Source organism: Tamandua tetradactyla, chromosome 13, assembly GCF_023851605.1.
Source record: "Tamandua tetradactyla isolate mTamTet1 chromosome 13, mTamTet1.pri, whole genome shotgun sequence".
Taxonomy (NCBI): domain Eukaryota; kingdom Metazoa; phylum Chordata; class Mammalia; order Pilosa; family Myrmecophagidae; genus Tamandua; species Tamandua tetradactyla.
Window position 1 is genome coordinate 46,165,806 of NC_135339.1, and position 19,308 is coordinate 46,185,113.

The 19,308-nt window shown below is 35.5% G+C and overlaps 1 protein-coding gene across 4 annotated transcripts in view; it reads left to right on the forward strand.

Annotated features, from left to right (window-relative positions):
* Positions 1-19,308, forward strand: part of A1CF (APOBEC1 complementation factor) — a 76,502-nt gene that overhangs the window by 13,387 nt on the left and 43,807 nt on the right. For 2 of the 4 annotated variants that reach the window (XM_077125299.1, XM_077125300.1), the window contains exon 2: positions 8,435-8,578. The exons of 1 other annotated variant lie outside the window; for it this stretch is intronic. In XM_077125299.1, coding sequence (XP_076981414.1) covers positions 8,480-8,578 — 99 coding nt within the window. In that variant the 5' untranslated portion in view covers positions 8,435-8,479. One more of the 4 variants, XM_077125302.1, reaches the window with a different exon arrangement.

The window sequence follows — 19,308 nt, forward strand, 5'->3', positions numbered from 1 at the left end:
CTTTTTAATAAATTATTATGTTTCCTCAGAATATGATATGGAACACATCTCAGTTTTTGATATGGCATATTTTCATTGCTTTCAATTATTAATGTAATTCTTAATTTTTTCAATTATAAGCATAAGAATGATATATTATAGAAAGCTAAAAGTAGTTAAAGAAGTAAAAATGAAGGAAACAAAAGTAATCCATTAATCCATCACTCAGAGATAACCCTGTTAGCATTTATAACCAGTCATTTTAAATGAATTAAAAAATTGTTAATACAAATGAAATCACACCACACATTTTGTTTTGTAACCTGCCTTTTCTACTTGATTATATTCCATAAGTACCTGTCTAAATTATTGTATATTCCTTGCAATTAACGGTTTTATTAGCTGTACTGTATCACTGCTTATTCAAATTTCTTTTGTCACTGGATATTTAGATTGTGCCTTTCATTACAACACTAACATACTCTTTGAGAGATGACAAACATGCAGTCTCAGAACTTTGGGACCTTTTCGTACAGAGGCGTGAAAACAAACATAAAATAATTAAGTCAATTATCAAAGCAATATGAAAGTGCTAAAGATAATAGATTCAAAATGGCATTTCTCTCCACCTCAGACAATTGCTAGGAAGGAGAATAACCACGCAGAGAACCATAAAAGACGGCTAAGAGGACTCAACGAAAGTAGAGCACAGGGAACAAGAAAGGAATATTTATATTTATTGAGCGCTTTCTGAATGCCAAACGCTGTTAAGTGCTCTCAGATCTATTATGTTATTCATTTAATCCTTATTTTAAAAAAAGTAATTCAGAAATCTTGTTCCTATTCTTTTTTCTTAGAACAGGAAACTGGGCCTCAGAAAAATTAAAATCACAGTGGCAGAACTGAAATTTAAATGCAAAATATGTAACCTATTACAGAAAGAAGATTTTGTCAACAGTTACAAATAAAATCTATTTATTCACTATGAATACCTTTAAGTTCTTGTCTTTTAAAATGTTAAGTCTTGCCTAAGCCCCAATTTAAGGCTCAAATTAATACATGATTCATTAGTAATGCCTTCACAACATGGAGAGGATTCTGGTTAATTAATTTTTGTTTGTTGATATATATTGCTTTTTAAAAATGAAAGGCCACATATCAGATTTTTATATGATACTTATTCTCTATTAATTTGCTATGGCTCATGATGCAGTGGTCAAATAAAGGAACTGTCTCATTATTTCACTTCCAATAAAAGCTTAAAACCTATTGTAAATGTTATTCCAAGGTGAATATTAGAGCTCATTTATATTTCTTTTTCATGTAATGCAAAGTAATATTTACTTAATATCATCAGGCCAATTTGATGATAATAAATTCTTCATAAACTATTTCAGTGCGCCCTAGAGCTCCTCTGTGTAAAATTCCTAGGGGAAACTAAAAGACTGCAATTCATGATAAAAACCATTGGCACATGTTGCACAAGAGTTATGTTTAGACCACATCTTGCAATATCCATGCATAATGAAATGCCGAAGAGTGGGCTTGCTTTGGAGGGGTCCCAAGGGCCAGTCAAGCCATCATCACTGTGAAATTCATGTGGGGAACATTCCAGCTCCAATTTCTTCCCTGTCAATTATAAAAGAAAAACTCTCCTCTGCTTACCAAGCCAGAGCCATTCTTTCCTCCAACTCAGTTCCTTTCTCCATCCTCTTCTGGATGTCAAACAGAATAAGTAAATGAAGTAAAAGAGAACTTAAGATATTAACAGAACTTCTTAACTTCCTATTTCAATGGTTGGTATGCAGCAGATGTTCAATATTAATTGTTAGTAGGTGTTGACCTTTTTGTTAAGGATAATTACTTCATTCAATTTCTAATCAAGAAGCCTCCCATTTTTATTCTGCTTTTGTCTGTCATCACCAAGTTGTTCTTCTCTGCCTGCCATTCACAGCTATTTCTGCTCTTTCATTTTCCAAGCAATTCTTTCTTGGAAAAGTAAGTATACTTTTCCCTCACATACTTTTGCTACCTTTTCTCTTGTCTTGCCCATTTTATAATTTCGACAGGCTTTTAAAAACATAGACAAAACAAAACCACTAGTTTTCCCACTTTTTCTGCTCCCCCTGCTGTTGGCTTGTGTTCCACTAAGGCATTAAGATCTTCCAATATTTCCAAGAGTATAGGCAAACCTAGGTAGCAAATATTACTTAAAATCCTCTCATATTTGTCCTCCCCCAACTGTGCTCTTATTGTGGGAATAATTTTATATAAAATAAAAACATTTCCTGTTTGAATATCGTGGTTACAATTACAGAGCAGCACATAATGTCTAGAGGACAAGTCTAGGTTGAAGACAGAATTTACCCCCTACCTACTCCCCTTCTCCAACTTTCTTCTTATCTTTGTTTCCCTGGCACCTTCCCTGAACCAGGACCCATTGACATGTGAGAACTGCAGCTCTGACCTTGCCCAGTAGTGAACTCTGGCAAATTCTATTGAGCAGTCTCAGCCAAGTGAGGGGGAGAGGGGCTGTTCGTTCCAATGCACCTGTGACTTTCAGGAAGGCAGAAATCTTGAGCCTCAATAACTTCTCTTAAATCCTCCTTTTCTTATCAAATAGGCACTAACATTGCAAATGTAAAACCAGAAAGGCTAGGAGAACGTGAATCCAAATGTCAACTCTATTTTTCAATCACTTTGTACTCTGAAAGTCTTACTATTCTTGTCTTTCTCACAAATATGATGACATATCCATAAATGCAGAGATAACACTAAAATCAATTTCTCACATAAAGCAAGTTCATCCCAGGATAGAACTTTCCAGAAGTGACTGGAACAAAAGAAGTCATAAGTATTAGAACATTAGATTAAGATTAATTTTACTTCTGATCAGGTACAAGTCCCTGTAATTTATAAATTGCTGATCCAAAGTCTTTAATTTATTCCACACATATTGATTGAGCACTTGGCATAATGTCAGACTAAGCCTTCAGGGCAAAGATGAACACAACATAATCTCTAGACTCAGAAAGCTCACAATTTGTTGAGAAAGATAGACATATAAGCAAACACAGTACAGTGTATAATAATACAGGGATATATAGTGTTTCTTGAGAGCTCTGTTGAAGGGGCATACACTCTTATCCATGGAGGACATCAGAGAAAGCTTCCCAGAGCAGACATTTCAATCAAGCCGGGAAGGATTGGCAGGGACAGTTTTGCAAAGTTAGGAGATGTGAAGGGAAGGGAAGGGAATGGAAGGGCATTCCAAGTAGAAAGAGCAGAGGCATAAGATAACATAGCAATTCCGTTTGGCAAGAGAGTGGGATATGTAGATGACACTGGAAGGGGAGTCTAGAATCCAGTGCTGAAGGAATGATAAATCATGCTGAGTTGGGAATTTATCCTCTGCACAAATGGTTTTAACAGTTATTAAACACCAGTAATCACCATAAGTATTATTTTAAATTTTTTCAATTCAATCTTCAAAACAACCCTATGAGGTATGAACTGTTATTACCCTAATTTTATCTATGAGGACACTTAGGCTCAGAGACTCTCCGTTAGGATGGAGGTGGAGGAATAAAAGAAGAGAATATTGTTATATAGCAGGTTTGGTGGTAAATATACATTTGAACAAAATATTCCATTGCCAGAAACAAAAAGATACTTCCTGAGGGGGTGGGAAGACATTGATCACAGATTGATGAAAGCCAAGAGTTGTGCAGGAGATTTCTGTTTTTTTCATATTATTGTTCTTTACCATCCCATTTTTAGAATGAATATAAGAAGGAAAGGGGAAAAGATGGAAATTTACAAGGAAATTCTGTCATCTCCGATAGGCCCTTCCTGGAATTACTTTGCTCTTTCTCCACTCTATTTCTGTTCTCCAACATAAGCAAAAAGCAGTGAGCAGTCATGTTGGAGTGCTTCCTAATAAGGAAAGTAATGCTTCAGGAGGTTATGATTCTCTCCTGTAATACTGACTGTACCCTTCCCCATCCGAAGTCAATTTCTTTGTCCCTTTCTTCTCTCAGCCATTCTCATCTAACTATGCTGTTCCATGAGCATACGGATTTCTTATTGCAGAATCTCTGAATTTCTGAATTGAGAAGTTGCGGTGCTTGATGATTATATTGCTTCTCTCTTTTTCCCTCTTTTGTATTTTGTATATCTATGCCTAACACTAATCTAGCATGTACTCTATGCCAGGAACTCTTCCAAAGTCCCTTCAATCTATTTATTCATGTAATACAACAACCCAACCCTGAGAGAGGGATTATAAGTGGCTCAGTTGAGTATATCGAGATGGTAGGAGGTTAAGGAACTTGCCCAGGGCACACAATCAGAGGCAGAGGGAAGATATGAACACGGGAAGTCCAGCTCCATGGACTGTGTTCCTATTCAGGTTTTCACGTTACTTGATACCATTCATGTTACTGTGCACCATTTGGCACAGCTGACTACCCATTTGTTCTCATCACCCTTTCTTTACTTAGTTTCAAAACCATACAACTCACCTAGACCTCCACCTACTTCTATGGCTGCTCCAACTCAGTCTCCTTTGCTGGTTCCTCCTTATCTTCCTGTCTTCCTTAAGTTGAAGTGCCCTCAGAGAAAGGTCCTTGGACTTTTTCTCTACTCAGTCCCTAGGTAATGTCATCTGGTTTCATGGAAATCATCTCTATACTGATGATATATCATCAGGATGCCATCTGTACTTCCAAATCAATGTCTCGCTTTTAACTCCTCATTTTCTCTCCCACAACACATCCAATCCATCCATAAAATATATCTAATATTTTACCACTTTCACCACCCCACTATCTCCAAGCCACTGCTCTTGCCTAAATGTTGCAATAGCTTTCAACTGGTCGTCTGCTTCTCTCCTTAACCCTACCCTCACCGCAACTCAAGTGAGGCACTTGCGTGGAGTACAATATTTAAGGGCTGCCAAAAAAACTCAGCAATCAAGACAAATAACATTTTAATGCAATATTTTAAAAAAAGAAGAATCGATGCAAAAAAAAATCAATAATGAACAAAATACCAACATCTTAAATAAAAGCAGGATCCAGCCCTGTATTTGCAAGACTCATCTCATTTGCCTTACCCTGGGCTTGCCCTGCCCCCAGCCCCTAGAATGTATTCTCAACAACCAGAGGGATCCTGTTAAAATATAAGTAAAATCACATCTGGCTTCACATCTGAGCTCAAAAGTCAACGTTCTTACTGTGACCTGAAAATTCTTACATGATCTGATCTCCCTTTATTTCTCTGTCCTCAAATCCTCCTCCTTCACTCAGCTTCGGCCTCTACCACACTGAGCCCCTCACTCATGCTGCAACATGCTGCCACCTCAGGGCCCTTACACTTGCCGGTGCCTCTGCCTGAAATGCTCTACTCCAAATACGTCCCTCAGCTCACCCAGGTCTCTTCCCAAATTCACTTTATCAAGGCCACACTATCTAAAAGTTCACCCGTACACATATCATATTCCTCTTCCATTCTTCATTTTTTCTCCTTACAATTTATCACAAGCACAAAATTGATCTATTTTACATATTTTTCTTGATTATTATCTCTCTCACCTACTAGTAAATCCCTGGAGATTTGGGGGTGTGGCGGTGTCTGTTTTATTCACTGCTATATCCCCAGTATCTAGAGCAATTCCAAGAATATTATAGTTTTCAATTAATAAATGGCAAACACTCATCAGTGCCTTCTTCCACCTCCAGCTATCTTAATGTCTGTGATGTTCAGGTTTTGAATCATATTGCCTCAATAAACTAAACTGGGAACTATTCTTTCAGAATGCAGTTGTCTCCTAAGATAGCCATTTTTGGTGGTTCTAAGGGTATTATTTGTTTTCTCAAACTAAAAAAATATTTTAAAAAATGCAAAAGTCTCATGTCTGAAAAAAATCACAAGATGCTAAAGTTAGTAAATGCATTACAGAACTTTTATTTCAAATGGATCAAACTTTAAGCAAAAGCTTGATCTGCTTAAAAAATATAATTATCTAGGATTCAGATTAAGTCAGGGTAGAAAGAGGGGAGTGTTTTTCAGAAATAAAAATTGTAGATCATGTCCTGATTTCCAGTGACTTGAGAGTATATTGACATTATACAGATTTTTTTGATAATTTAAGAGTAAACTTCTATGTGATAAAAAGACCTCTCTGATGTCAAAATACCTTCAACATGTTTTTCTAATTATTAACCAAAGCTGAGGGCAGGTTTTGCAAATGCAAACTTGTTTCACCATGAACTGTTATCTTTTTGATGGAAAAGATGAAGTTCAATGAAGAGCAAATCTAAAACTTGGCCAAGAGACTGTAGACTTTGCCTTCAGCTGTAAGGCATACATAAATAACCCCATCAGACCCCAGCTCAACTGTGGTCTCTGCTCTTGCAGATGAAATTCATCTCAGTGGGAGAGTTTGAGAGTGCCCTGATGAACACAAATGATTTTAGTAGCATCTAGGAAAAGTGGAAGAGTCAGATCTTGTCTTAAAGGCTAGTTTTCTTTGTAAAGCTTCAAAATGTCTTTTGTGGTCTTATTTATTTGTTTGCCTGTTTTAAAAGGATACCATCTTGACTTATGGTTTTTTTTTCATTGCGATTTTTATGAGCATATTCGCCAGCAGTTAAGATTATAAGATGAATCTCGGTCTTACTTTACCTCTACCTTGTAGTATCCATAGAAAGAGTATTTACACTATGAATGTGTTAGTACAAGTACATGCCCCAACCCAGATTGCCACGTATATATCAAATCACCACTGTGATTTGTTAGACAGAAACTTTCTAATTTGTCTTTGCCACAATATTAATTTGGGATTTTATTTAAACCACTACCTTTTGCAAAGAACAGACACTGAAACAGGTTTGTTGACTTAAGGAGTTAGCAGAATGCCCATACAACACAGTGAAAGTGGAACAGGGGGTGGAGCTGGCGCACGGACAGCACTAACTTAATCACTTCTCGAAAGAATGAATGAGTATAAATGCAATCAGCCAGGCGCAGAAGCAAGCAAGAATTTTCAGAAAGAGCAAGGCAGGAACGCTGGTGCTTATATATGGAGGATGAAATTGTTCTGTCCCTGTAACAGCCAGTGAATAGTCTCTCTCTGGAATGTCACATATTTATTCTTTGGTTTTCTAAATTATATTGAAGATATTAGTCTTTAAGTGACACTTAGCTATTAGTTCGGGAACATTTTTATTTTATTATTTTGGTACTATAATCCTTGACGCTGCATTTTATGGAAATGATCACCTCAGCCTCATTTTTTTTTCCTGCCATTCAATTTTTGACTCAGTTTCCTGTATCACTAATTGGTCAACTCATTCTGAATCTTTAACTGACAACCAAAAGCAGTACAGGAAACCTAAATCAATAGGACAAAAAATAAAAGAAGGACCTTTAGACAAATATGTAGATTTGCATTTGATGCAGACCACTGTGTTGGCTGGCAGAGCAGATCAAGCAGAGTGAAAACTCAGCATAAACCCTTCACCGAGTCACCCATACTTAAGCCAGCAGGGCAGCAGATGCCCCTACCCTCACGGGAGCTGGAGGGCCTCTCTCCACCAAAGCCTCGAACCTCTGTAAAGGCTACTATCATTGCTCTGGGAATCTGTGAATTTGACCATCCATCATATTTGGAATGGCGTTCAAATCATGTTCCCCAAGTAGAAAGTATAGACAAGACAATGCTGACCTCACATATCCATATCTATGTACAGAAACATATGGGGACTTTCATAATTTCTTAGAGTTTGCAGAGGTCTTACATACTCTACTGAGTCAGGCCTGTGTGGCTTATGATCCAAGTGTTAGTAAACCCTTCCAACACCCACTCAACAGGAACTATTGTCTTATTTTCATAGAATTAATGTCAGATTTTTAATACATAGAATAGTTTGCATGATGACTTCTCTATATCTGACACAGCCCACCCTGTTCTAGGAATTATCTTTGGAGAATAAATGGATAAATGTGTTAGGTAAGACACTGAACAGTCAATTTCAGAGACTCCTGATGCCCTATCCTAACTCAGACCCTGTCCTAGTTAGTCTGATTTGATGACACTGCCCTCTGCCCACATCTACAACTACTATTCAGTATATTCTTTTAACTGAAGTGAACTACTTTGTTTTTGAGCATCCTGAGAAAATTGGTTTAAGAATTACTGATCTGTATTCTAATTGGAGAATGGCTATTATATGTTTTTGACTTCCAAATCTCAGCTAAAATTAAACCTATTTTAAAAATTCTTTCTTAACGAGGGGGCCGAATCTGACATTTTCCCGCCTTGTCTGTGTGCGGTTGTTAGCTGCTCTAATCTTGACTCACTTATAATGTTTCCTAAAGACGTCCTTGATGAAAAGGACAATTTGGATTTGGCAACAGTAATTTACTTAATTTATCTTAAATTTGGTTTCAGTGAGCAACCCTAATTAACCTGATTTTTTGCTGATAATCACTCTCAATGGAATCAAATAAAAAATCCGGGGATGGATTGAGCGGCACCCAGAAGGAAGCAGCCCTCCGTACACTCGTCCAGCGCACAGGATATAGCTTGGTCCAGGTAGGAACTTCTTGTGACATCTGCTGAGAACCACTGAACTTGCAGAGTGCTGGGAATATTAGTGGTCCTAAGAAGTAAAGCATGCACAGTCATTTGTGAACCTCTTCACGTGGATGCCCTGATGGAGGTGACAAGTTTCCCAAGGAGAAGGGAATTCTGTCATTTCAGCTTTGCAGGTGACCTTGCAGGTGATGTTCTTTCTACTCTGGGGTAGCAGCTCAGCCATAGATCACCATTTGAAACACAATCAGAGTCCGTACTTCCTGGGTCAATCATAATTTTAAAGGCCATCTTAATACAGGAAAAGTTGGTTTGAATTTGTGCAAAGCTATCTGCGAAGTAGGACTAATTTAGTATTTGTAGGAATCAACAGAGAATTAACTGCACAAGAACCAGCCTTAATTTCCAGGGTGGTTATTGTAGATGTAGGAAACCTGTAGGTATGGGATCCAAGGAATGATCATTTAGACAAACCAGCCTGTTTTCTCCAATCACCCACCCAGCCAGCCAAGGATATATAAAGTTAATACCTGTCCACGTTCAGCATTTTTGAAAAGGAAAAAAGACAAATTCGTAGTCCTAAAACTGCCTGTTCATAGATGTTGGTTGTTAAAAATTATGTGTTATTATTATTATTATCTTAATGTTAATCTCCTCAGATAACTTATCATGCATTAAAAAGCAAACTCGTATTAGGTATATAACTTAATCATCTTTTTTAAGGAAATAATGTTGCTTTGTTACACTGAGACCAAATATTCTAATTCCTCAGCTATTGTATTTCACACATAAACTTTTCCAACTTTAATAATCTAGATACTAAGATGAATACAGATGTCAGATGTAGGTATTAACGACAGAGTATGAGATGACATCTTTTTATTAGTTGTTCCTCTGGTCAGATTGCTGCAAAACATACTACATTTAGTTTTCAACTAATCTTACAAGTGGTAGCATGCATTGTTAGCGATAATAGGATGCTCAAAGTTCTGCATAATTCTTCATCCTAATGAAGGGTGTTTATTTAGACTTTTTACAATTTCAGAAGATACCTATTATTTCATGGTTGAACTTTAAAAGTGTCATTTTAAGCTATGGGAGATACTGTCGTATCACAGGTTTTATTTAGTGCTTAATAAAGGTCAAATTATTTGAAGATTGTTTGTAAATTTTTAAATGTTTTTCTCTTCAAAATTAATGTTCTTCAAAATCAGTGACTGATTCCATATAGTTTTATGCAGCTTTCTGGAATATAAAAGAGGTATTTTATAATTCTCAGAAAGATTCTATATGGTTTACAGTCTATGAAATAAATATATTCAGAATAATTTTTTAATATCTGCTTAGGTTCAATTACAGGAAAGAGGTTTTCTTTCCTTTGTAATTGATATTTCCATAAATGTTCTGAAATAAAAATTTTAAATTGGGTTTTTTTTCTTTTTTAACTTCTTGGTGTTGTGAAACATTCAGGGAAAGATAGTGATAACAGAAAGCAATTCAATCCTTTTGAAAAGCAATTTTTCATTATTTAGATAAAAGGTTTTTCCCCTTCTGAAAATATATCTCTAGTAATAATGCAAATATGTACAAACCTATCAGTATGGGATATCTCAATATCCCAAACCTAAAAGTATAAAATAAGGCAATTATTAAGTAAATTATGAATGTATAATCATAACATTGAGCAAGCAAAACTTGTGGGAAATAATCCCCAAACAATTAAATTGTCCATTTAATTTCACTCTGAGCACTGCTTCTTCCTTTTTCCCCAGATGAAATTAAGAGCAAGTCATAACTTTTCTGACAACTTTCCGTGAATAATTAATATGTCTAGTCCAGTATAATAATAAAAGCTTAACGTCAAAATTACAGCTATTGCCCTTGTCCAAGTATATGGGAGTGGAAGATGATTTCTTTCCTACTTCACTGAGTTATGCCTTTACTCTTCCTATATCATGTTCCTAATTACAATTTCCAACTCTAGGTTGAAGCAGTAGAGAGGGATCAAAGCAAAGGAGAGAGGATGGGAAAGTTCTTACTTGACTGACATTGCCATTGGGCTTTATGGACCTAGCAAGTATTTAAAGCTTGTGGGGATATTTTTTAGGATGGTGAGAGACATTGCTACACACAGTATGCGGAATCTCTCCAGGCTGCACTCTCCTCTTCAGCCTCAGCCTTCTTTTGCAGAGCTTTTTGATACTCCACGTAGCCCTTTTTGCATAGGATGTAATATAACCCCTAACTCACTCCTGCGTGTAGCCAAACTCTAGTCTCCTGGGAACACTAACATATTCTCTAACCCAGTAAATCTGGAAGTACATAGGATGCCAATCAACCAACTTCTCCCTTCCATTATCGGAGCAGTAGACCAGCCCATTAGTCCCTGGTAAATATTTCAGTAGCCAAGTTAGATCCACCAGCCTAGTGTATTGCCCAAGTACTGAGAATAACTATAAAGTTCTCTGAGTGGTTTCCCTACCATTCCTGGGACCTACTTTAGGTAAAATGAGAAGCACAACGAACCAGCAATGTTCTCTACAAGTCCTTGCACAAATGTCAAAGCCTGTTTTCTTAAGCTCTCCAACCTCTTCTCTAATGCGGGAGGGGTTCAGTTAAGAAGGCACTTACAAGTCCAACTTTATGGTCAAGTGTCTCAGTTTGCAGAGTGAGCCACAACTAAAATGGAGACCAAAACAGTCCCATTCCATCTTAAAATACTGTCATAAATGTAATATTATTCGGTCATTAAAAGTGATCATTTAAAAATTCCACAGGACAGAAAATTATAACATGATTACAGCTGTGTAAAAAGTGTGCAAATAAAAATATTGTTTTAAAAATAGGCTCAAATTACCATGTAGATAATTTTACAAAACTAATGCTATGATTCAAGGACATTTGAATTTTAGAGAGAAAAAAACCAAAATGACTATTTTACTTTTAAAATTAAAAATATTTTCAAATAAAATACCCCTGAATAAAATTCTCGCCTGCCATGCCAGAGACCTGGGTTCTATTCCTGGTGCCTGATCATGTAGAAAAAAAAAAAAAAACCCTGAATATACATGGCCAATCTCCATATTATTTCAAACTTATATATTCAATTACATTCAGAAATATTAATAATGAGGATTTGCATTGCAAGTTAATAACAACAAAATAATAGTAAACATCTTTGGGGCACTTACATGCTAACTGCTTTGTGTATATTAATGTGCTTAATCCTTATAACCACACTGTAAGGTGGCCACTTTGCTTGTCCCCAATTCTCAGATGAGGAAAACAAAGCACAAAGAGATTAGGTAACTTGTCCAAAATTTATAGGACAGGATTCCAGTGCCAATATTTCTGACCAGATTTATAGAATTTTTATGGACATTTTCAAAGAAACTATTTTATATTAGATCTGTTTATTTAGTCTACTATGTTTGTATTTCTCCCAAATAACATATTTTACCATTTCGGATTTATATAAATGAAAATTAAATAATTTTTCTTATACATGTAACTCTACATATGCAAGTTAAATTAACTTTTTGAAGAGTTAAACAACCACTAAATGTCTAGAAGATTTGTAGAACTGGGAGTTGTTATAATGTGATCTCTCTGATAGCAATTTTAGAGATGAGATTGCCAGGACAGGCAAAAAATAATATTTTATTGGAGCCTAAACTCTATCACATGATTCACTTTCAATAATATTTGTTATCAGAATGATTACTGGATCAGAAATTCTCCAGTAATGTGGAAATTTAAAATTCTAAAAACTAGTTATCTGGACCTAAACCTCTACTCAAGATATAAATACATATGTGACTCATTTCAGTCATTTTAAATGAATTGGAAAGTCCTTCCTGCCTTTGGCACAAAGTGTGAAAATCACTCACGACAGCAAATCAGAAGCCCTGGTCTCGAGCACACACAAGTTGTATGATATTGGACAAGTCCCTTAACTGTTCCAGTCCTTGATTACCCCTACCCAATAGGGTCAACTGGGTTCTACTCCTATCCAATAGTCTTGATTTTGTGATTCTATTAACTGTGGAATATGGGTCTAGTCATTGACTAGCGAGCTGGATGATTTGGCTATAAAAAGAGAACCAGGCATGTAATTAGACACTGCCTCAAGCCCTTTGTAACTTAGGGAAAAATTCTCTTTAGCCTTCTTAATATTTTCAGTCTTCCTATGTGATTATAGGAAAGATTAGTATGATTATTAAAAGAGGGCAACTTCAGGTTTACTTTTAAAAAAATCACTGTATAAACATAAAGATAAAAAAAGGCTTAAGAAAATTCAGGAGCATATCCATTAAATAGTATTTTAATGATAATTTAAAGTTTTATGATATTTACCAGTTAGGGTTTGAATGATTGGATTTTGCTGTATCTTTGCAGGCTCCAATATTGAATACTGAATACTTGCCAAATAAGAATTCAATCACAAAGGGCAACTAATTTATGCTCTCTTATCACTAACAGGACAAATACAGCTGTTAAAAATAGAATTTTGCAGGTTACTTAATAACATGAGTCAGTCTTTTATATAGCAACTGATGCAATGCCATGAGTTATGAGGGTTTGAAAATAGACTTTGCGATATAATTTTTATATAGTTGGATATCTTTGAAGATTAGCAACTATAAAATTTATCAAGCACTTCAGAGACTAAAAGAGACAGTGGAGTATCCTGCATATAGTAGGCATTCAATAAAAATTGTTGAACTATTTGTTGACAAGTTTAACTTTAAACTTCATAATTGCATTATTCCATAGAGAAATATTTGGAAGGATATTTTCTGCATTGTTAACATATGAAGAGTACTTATCTCTGGATAATGAAGTTGTGTAGGAGCTTTCTTCCCCCTATTTATTTCACTCTTTAAAGTACTTGCAAGATTTTCTAAAACTAGTATATATTTCTTTCATAATCAAAGTAAAAAGAATCACATTATGATGGCCCTTTCCTCAAGAATGCATTAATCATGTTGGTCATGAGCTCTGTGATATGACGTTCTTTCTGTACAGAATTTTCTCCTTAAAAAATAATGAAAAGACATTTTCATACATGAGTATATTCAGCAAACTTTCTGCCCAATGTGGAGTCACTTTATATCAATTTTAGTTCTATTAACCAATACTTTTTTTAAGTAGACTTAGTGTATTTAATCATATATTATTTTAAAATGATTTAAAATGAAGTATATATTAGCATTGTTTGTCCAATTATGCTATTGATAATCTATTTCCTAATAATCATTATAACAATACATTTTTATAAAGTATCATATTCCCATTGCTTTCTTAAACCAGTGGTTATCCTTGGTGAACAACAAGGGTTTTTGTTTCGTTTTGTTTCCTTAGTCCCTATTATCGTAAGCACTGTGCTGGTGCTAAGCCATGGGCTTGGAGAAGTATGGCATGTACTGCCTGCCCTAAGGTGCTTGCAAAGTAGTTGGGATGAAATAAAACTGATCCCAAATTAAAAATGACAATATAAGACAGCATCAAATGAACAATACAACTATAGGTACTACAAAATATAAGGACACCTTTCTGGAGAGAGCTTTAAAATTAATCATAATTTTTGCCCTAAGAGATAGGACAAATATTTAGACATAAGGATGTTCATCAAAGTGGAATATAATGTGTAGAAATTAAAGATATCCTAAGTGCCCTATAAAAAAAACAATAGTCACAAAATATATCACTCATATTTCCAAAGCATATAGTCATTTAAACCATGATTTCAAAGAACTTTTAAAAATATGCAGTGTCCATGTTGTAATGTTTAGTTAAAAATAAGAATGCAAAGGTGTCATACATATTTTAAAATCTTAATCACAAACTACAAAAAAATCAATTGGAAAAACACAACAAACTGTAATCTCTGAGTTGGGGAATGATGGGTATATTTTTCTTCCTTGATGTTATTTTCCAAGTTTTCTACAATAAATATAGATTATTTTTATTATAAGGAAAAAAGCTCATAAAGTCAATAAAACTTCTTAAAAAGCATTCAATTAGGAATAGAAAAACTGAGAAAATATTATGGAGAAAGCCTAATATACTCAAATTTATTAAACTATTCTAATTTTGAATATGTTTGAAATGTGTTTAGCTGTGATATAGTCCAATCATCTTATCTTGTGATTAGAGAACAAGCCTCAGAATTAGACAATTCAGTAGAGACATAAACCAGGAGCTGGCAAACAAACTATGATCCATGGGTCAGATGCGGCTATTGCCTGTTTTTTGCAGTGATTGCAAGCTGTGAATGGTTTTTAAATTTTTTTAAAAGCCTAAAATGTTTACTATCTGATCTTTACTGAAAAAGTAGGCCAACTCCTACTCAATTCCTTAATCTAGTGCTCTAGGTTAGAAACTAATCAACAATTTTCTAAGAAAATCCCCTATAAAATAGATGAGGATTTAAGCCTCCTTAAAGGGAATGGGTACAACCATCTTTATCCTGTCCCCACTTGTGCTAGTTGGAGCTCTGAGCCCTCATTCATTCATTTATTAATTCACCTATGAATTAATGACATGGCTCTTGCCTTCATGACGATTACTCTTATGAGGAAGTCAGAAAATAAAGACGCAAATAAAAAAACAAAATAATTACAGATCATGATAAGTCCCATGGAGATCATAAACCAGGTTGTGTGACACAGAATGGCAGGAGGGCTCCTTCAGATGACAATGAAGCTGAGACATATAAAATGAGAGCAAACCAAACTTGCAAGGAGCCAAGGCAGAAACAGCACCCCTAGCACGGGAGATGACACATGCAATAATCCTTAACCAAAACCAAAATATCTATAAAAGGACAACACCTTTGACAAGTGAAGACATCAGCGTAGTTTCATTTCAAAGATCCAGTAAGATCACAGAGGACAAATGGGAGATATAAGTGGGCTTCGTCCTTCCCTCCCTCTCTTGATCAGCCACAAGTCTGGTTCCTGGCAACAAGCCCATCAAACTAGGAACAAAAGAGAGGGTTTAATTTCCACCCCTCAAATCATGGATCCATGATTGCAAGCACTTTTAACTCTGTTTTTCATGCATGTTTCCTTATATGGAGTTTCAGTGTAGCACAAATTTTAATGCTAATGTGTTCAATTCATCCACAAACACATACAGGCCTTAAGATGTGGTGTTTGAAAAACACCTCTTTTCTAAGAGGACCCCATATTAACTCCCCCCTCTTTCTGGTTTGGTGTAATGCCCTTTGGGCATTTTAATTGGGTACTTCTCAAATTGTACTTTGTTTACAAACAGCGTAATAAAAGGCCCTCGAGTTGACTAATTGGCTTCAGTTAAACAGACTCAGAAGCAGATGGAAGAACACTGGAGTCCTGACATTATTTTCCAACCACTGCACAAAAATCCTGGGGACAGAAATAGGAATTTGACTTCATGGTCAAATATAGCTCCTGAGTCCTGTGCTTTCTTTTATTGCCTATTCTTACCACCTGCTCACGTCCGTGCTGTCCAAGAACGTAGGTCGTTCACAAAGTACAACAAAATGAATTCTTTAAATAGGTAAAAATAAGCATGAAAACAGGATAGGACCAGTATATCATCACGTGTTTCTCTAAATTTTATACCTACCCAAAAACCAACTTTATTTTAAAGCTCAGAAGTCTTACTTCTACTAGTCCCATGTGCCATATCATGTGTGGGAAACTCCAAATTAAAGAGCAGTCCTGTGCCTCTTTGGTGCAGAGAATATGTGCCCAACATGTGGTGGGTTCTTCTGCAAGAAACAGAAATGAGTTCCAGAAACTATTTTCAAGCAGCAATGAATTGTTCCTCAAATATCTAATAAGGAATTGGTTATATATGAAATCTATGCAGACCTTGCATTATGGTGCTTTCCCTTAAACTAGAAGCACAAGACGTTTCTATTTTACTGGCTTAAATTCTGGCCCAAATATGTGGAAGCATGGGCAGGGCTTTCGGATCTTGGAGCCCACCTGCAGGTGATTTCAGACTTTTTTTTTAAATAGAGATCAGAAACCAGAAATAAGTGACTCTTCATCTTTAGAACCAAAAAATTTATCACTATCAGGACAAAGTAACTTTCAAGCATTGCAAGGCAGAGAAGGAAAAAAAAGTGAGATCACACAGTCATGCAATAACAGATCTATACAGGATGTGGCAGTGTGATCTTTAATTCGTATTCAAGATTCAGGGCAGGGAGATGAGATGATATTACATGGTATATTGGCATGGTGTTAAATACCACTGAATCACATAATGAAAGAATTATTCCACGATCAATTCTCTTTTGAGCTTTCTGATATGGAAAGTTCATTGTTGCAGTATGTCTTAAACACCTCTCCAGTCTCTCCTAATCTATTTTTTTTTTATATTTTTATTGAGAAAACTTCACACACATACAGTCCATACATTGTATACAATCAGTGGCTCAAAATATCATCACATAGTTGTGCATTCATCACCATGATCATTTTTCAGAATATTTGCATCAATCCAGAAAAAGAAAAAAGACAAAACTCATACATCCCACACTCCTTACCCCTCCCTCTCACTGATCACTAGTATTTCAGTCTACCCAATATTTTACCCTTTATCCTTCCCCCCATTATTTATTTATTCTTATCCTTATTTCTTTACTCATCTGTCCATACCTTGGATGAAATCTCCTAGTCATTTTTAACAGAGAGTACAACTAAGGTTCAGAGTTTCAGCAGACAACCCTGTCTGCCTAGAATGTGATCAAGCTTTCCTTCTTTTATAATTGTTTTTATGATTACCTTCCACTTGTGGGAAACAATACCGATATTCCAGTTATAAGAGCAATATCTTTTCTTTTTATGTTAAGTTTCTTTAAGTAAAAAAAGTGAATCAATGCAAAGAAAAATTAATTAATGAAATAGATGTCAACGTACTCTCATTAATTATAACAAATGTACCACACCAATGCAAGGTATTAATAATAGGGTGGTATATGAGAATCTTATATGTTATCCATGATTGTTCTATATACCCACAACTTCTCTAATGTTTTGAGAAACATTAGCCTGTATGATAATAAAGCTAAATTAATATTTGAGGGTTTTGTTCATTTTCTAGCTTTTTCTGTTCCTAACTCTAATTCCACATTTTCACAAATTTTAGTATCCCATTTATTTAATTTTTATGTAACAATTATTTTCCTTTCTACTTTTATAAGAATAATATCTGAAATTCATACCTTACAAGGATTATGGAAAATATTTAATAAGAATAGTGCCAATCTCCAGAGGAGACAAGTTAAATATATTCTGCTTTCTAAAAGTTCCTTACATAAAATAGATTTTTACCAACATGGAGACATTGATCTTAACAAGAGGTGAAGGTGAACAAGCTAAATGCACAAAACGGATAAATGCCCTTTTGTATAGAATAAAGGAAATGAATATTCCCTACGTCACTGTCTGTTGCCCTCAGACAACAAAAACTTCATAAGCAGACCAAAGGCAAAATCACACCTAAGAGGGTCCTTTTCAAAAAGGGCTTCTTCAAAGCCCATTAGATGTTTCTTGAACCCCATTGTATAATGAGAAATTTGGTATGTAGGTAGAAAATAATATAAATAATGTCAAATTTAATAAAGACTTTTATTTGGTTTAAACTCATGAATTGCAATAGACACAGCCCAGAAAGATGTCCTCGATTCATTGTCATCAACTCTGAGGGCAGTTGGCAGGAGTTCGGCCAGGACCCTGTCTGTGTCCACTGCTCTGGGGGTGGCTCTGGTGACTGGCAAACTCAGGAAGTCTAGAAATGTCACCAAGCTCAGTAGAGTGGACAACACTAGAGAGAAGAGGAACAGAAATCTATACAAACACAGTCAATTGTAAAATGGATGGGGGAGTGTCTGAAAGCAGTTTAGTAAGGAAAAGTACAAATCTCTTCCCTCTTGGAGAGAAAATGACAGAACCACAAAGATGATGATAGACTTAGAATATAAAATTTCTGAAGAACCATTAAAGGAACTGAAATTACCATTCAAGATAAGGCAGATTCAATGAGGGTTCATTAATTCAAGCCCTTCCAGTTTAAGAATGGGCTTATTTATGGGGGAGACAACCATCTGGTCTCCATGTTTGGTGAAGTTGAACGAGAAGGTAGGTATAATGTACAACTTGGAGGAATTATGAAGATAGTAAGTATGACCAGAAAAGCCATTGCAACTTTTGAACAGTATATATATGCCATGGACCACAGTCAGGAGTTTGGGACTTAGTCTAGTGTTTTCTGTGCTAAACTAAACCTGTATGACTTTAGACAAGTCATGTAAGCTCTCTGGATTCAAGTTTTCTCATCTGTAAACTGGGCACATTGGGCTAATGAAAGAGTCAAAGAAAACTTGTGTAATGATTACAATTACAGACTCAGGATTTAAAATTTGTCTCTGGGTAACTGTGAACACATTCTGTGTATTGGTTTCCTCATCTGTAAAATGAGAGTAAATAGCATCCTCCTAGGTTTGTTGAGAGGATTCACTAAGTTAATACATGTAAAACATTTAGCACAGTGCCTTACTCCGTTTGGATTAGTTGTTTTTATTACTGTTGTTATTATTATGTGCAAATAACAGAAGCTAACTTTGGCAGCTTAAGCAAAAAAAGTATTTATTAACAGGGTATTGGTTCACAGAAACCTTGTGTTCAGAGATCCAAATTCAAGGCTAAGCTTTTAGGAAAGAAACCCAAAAA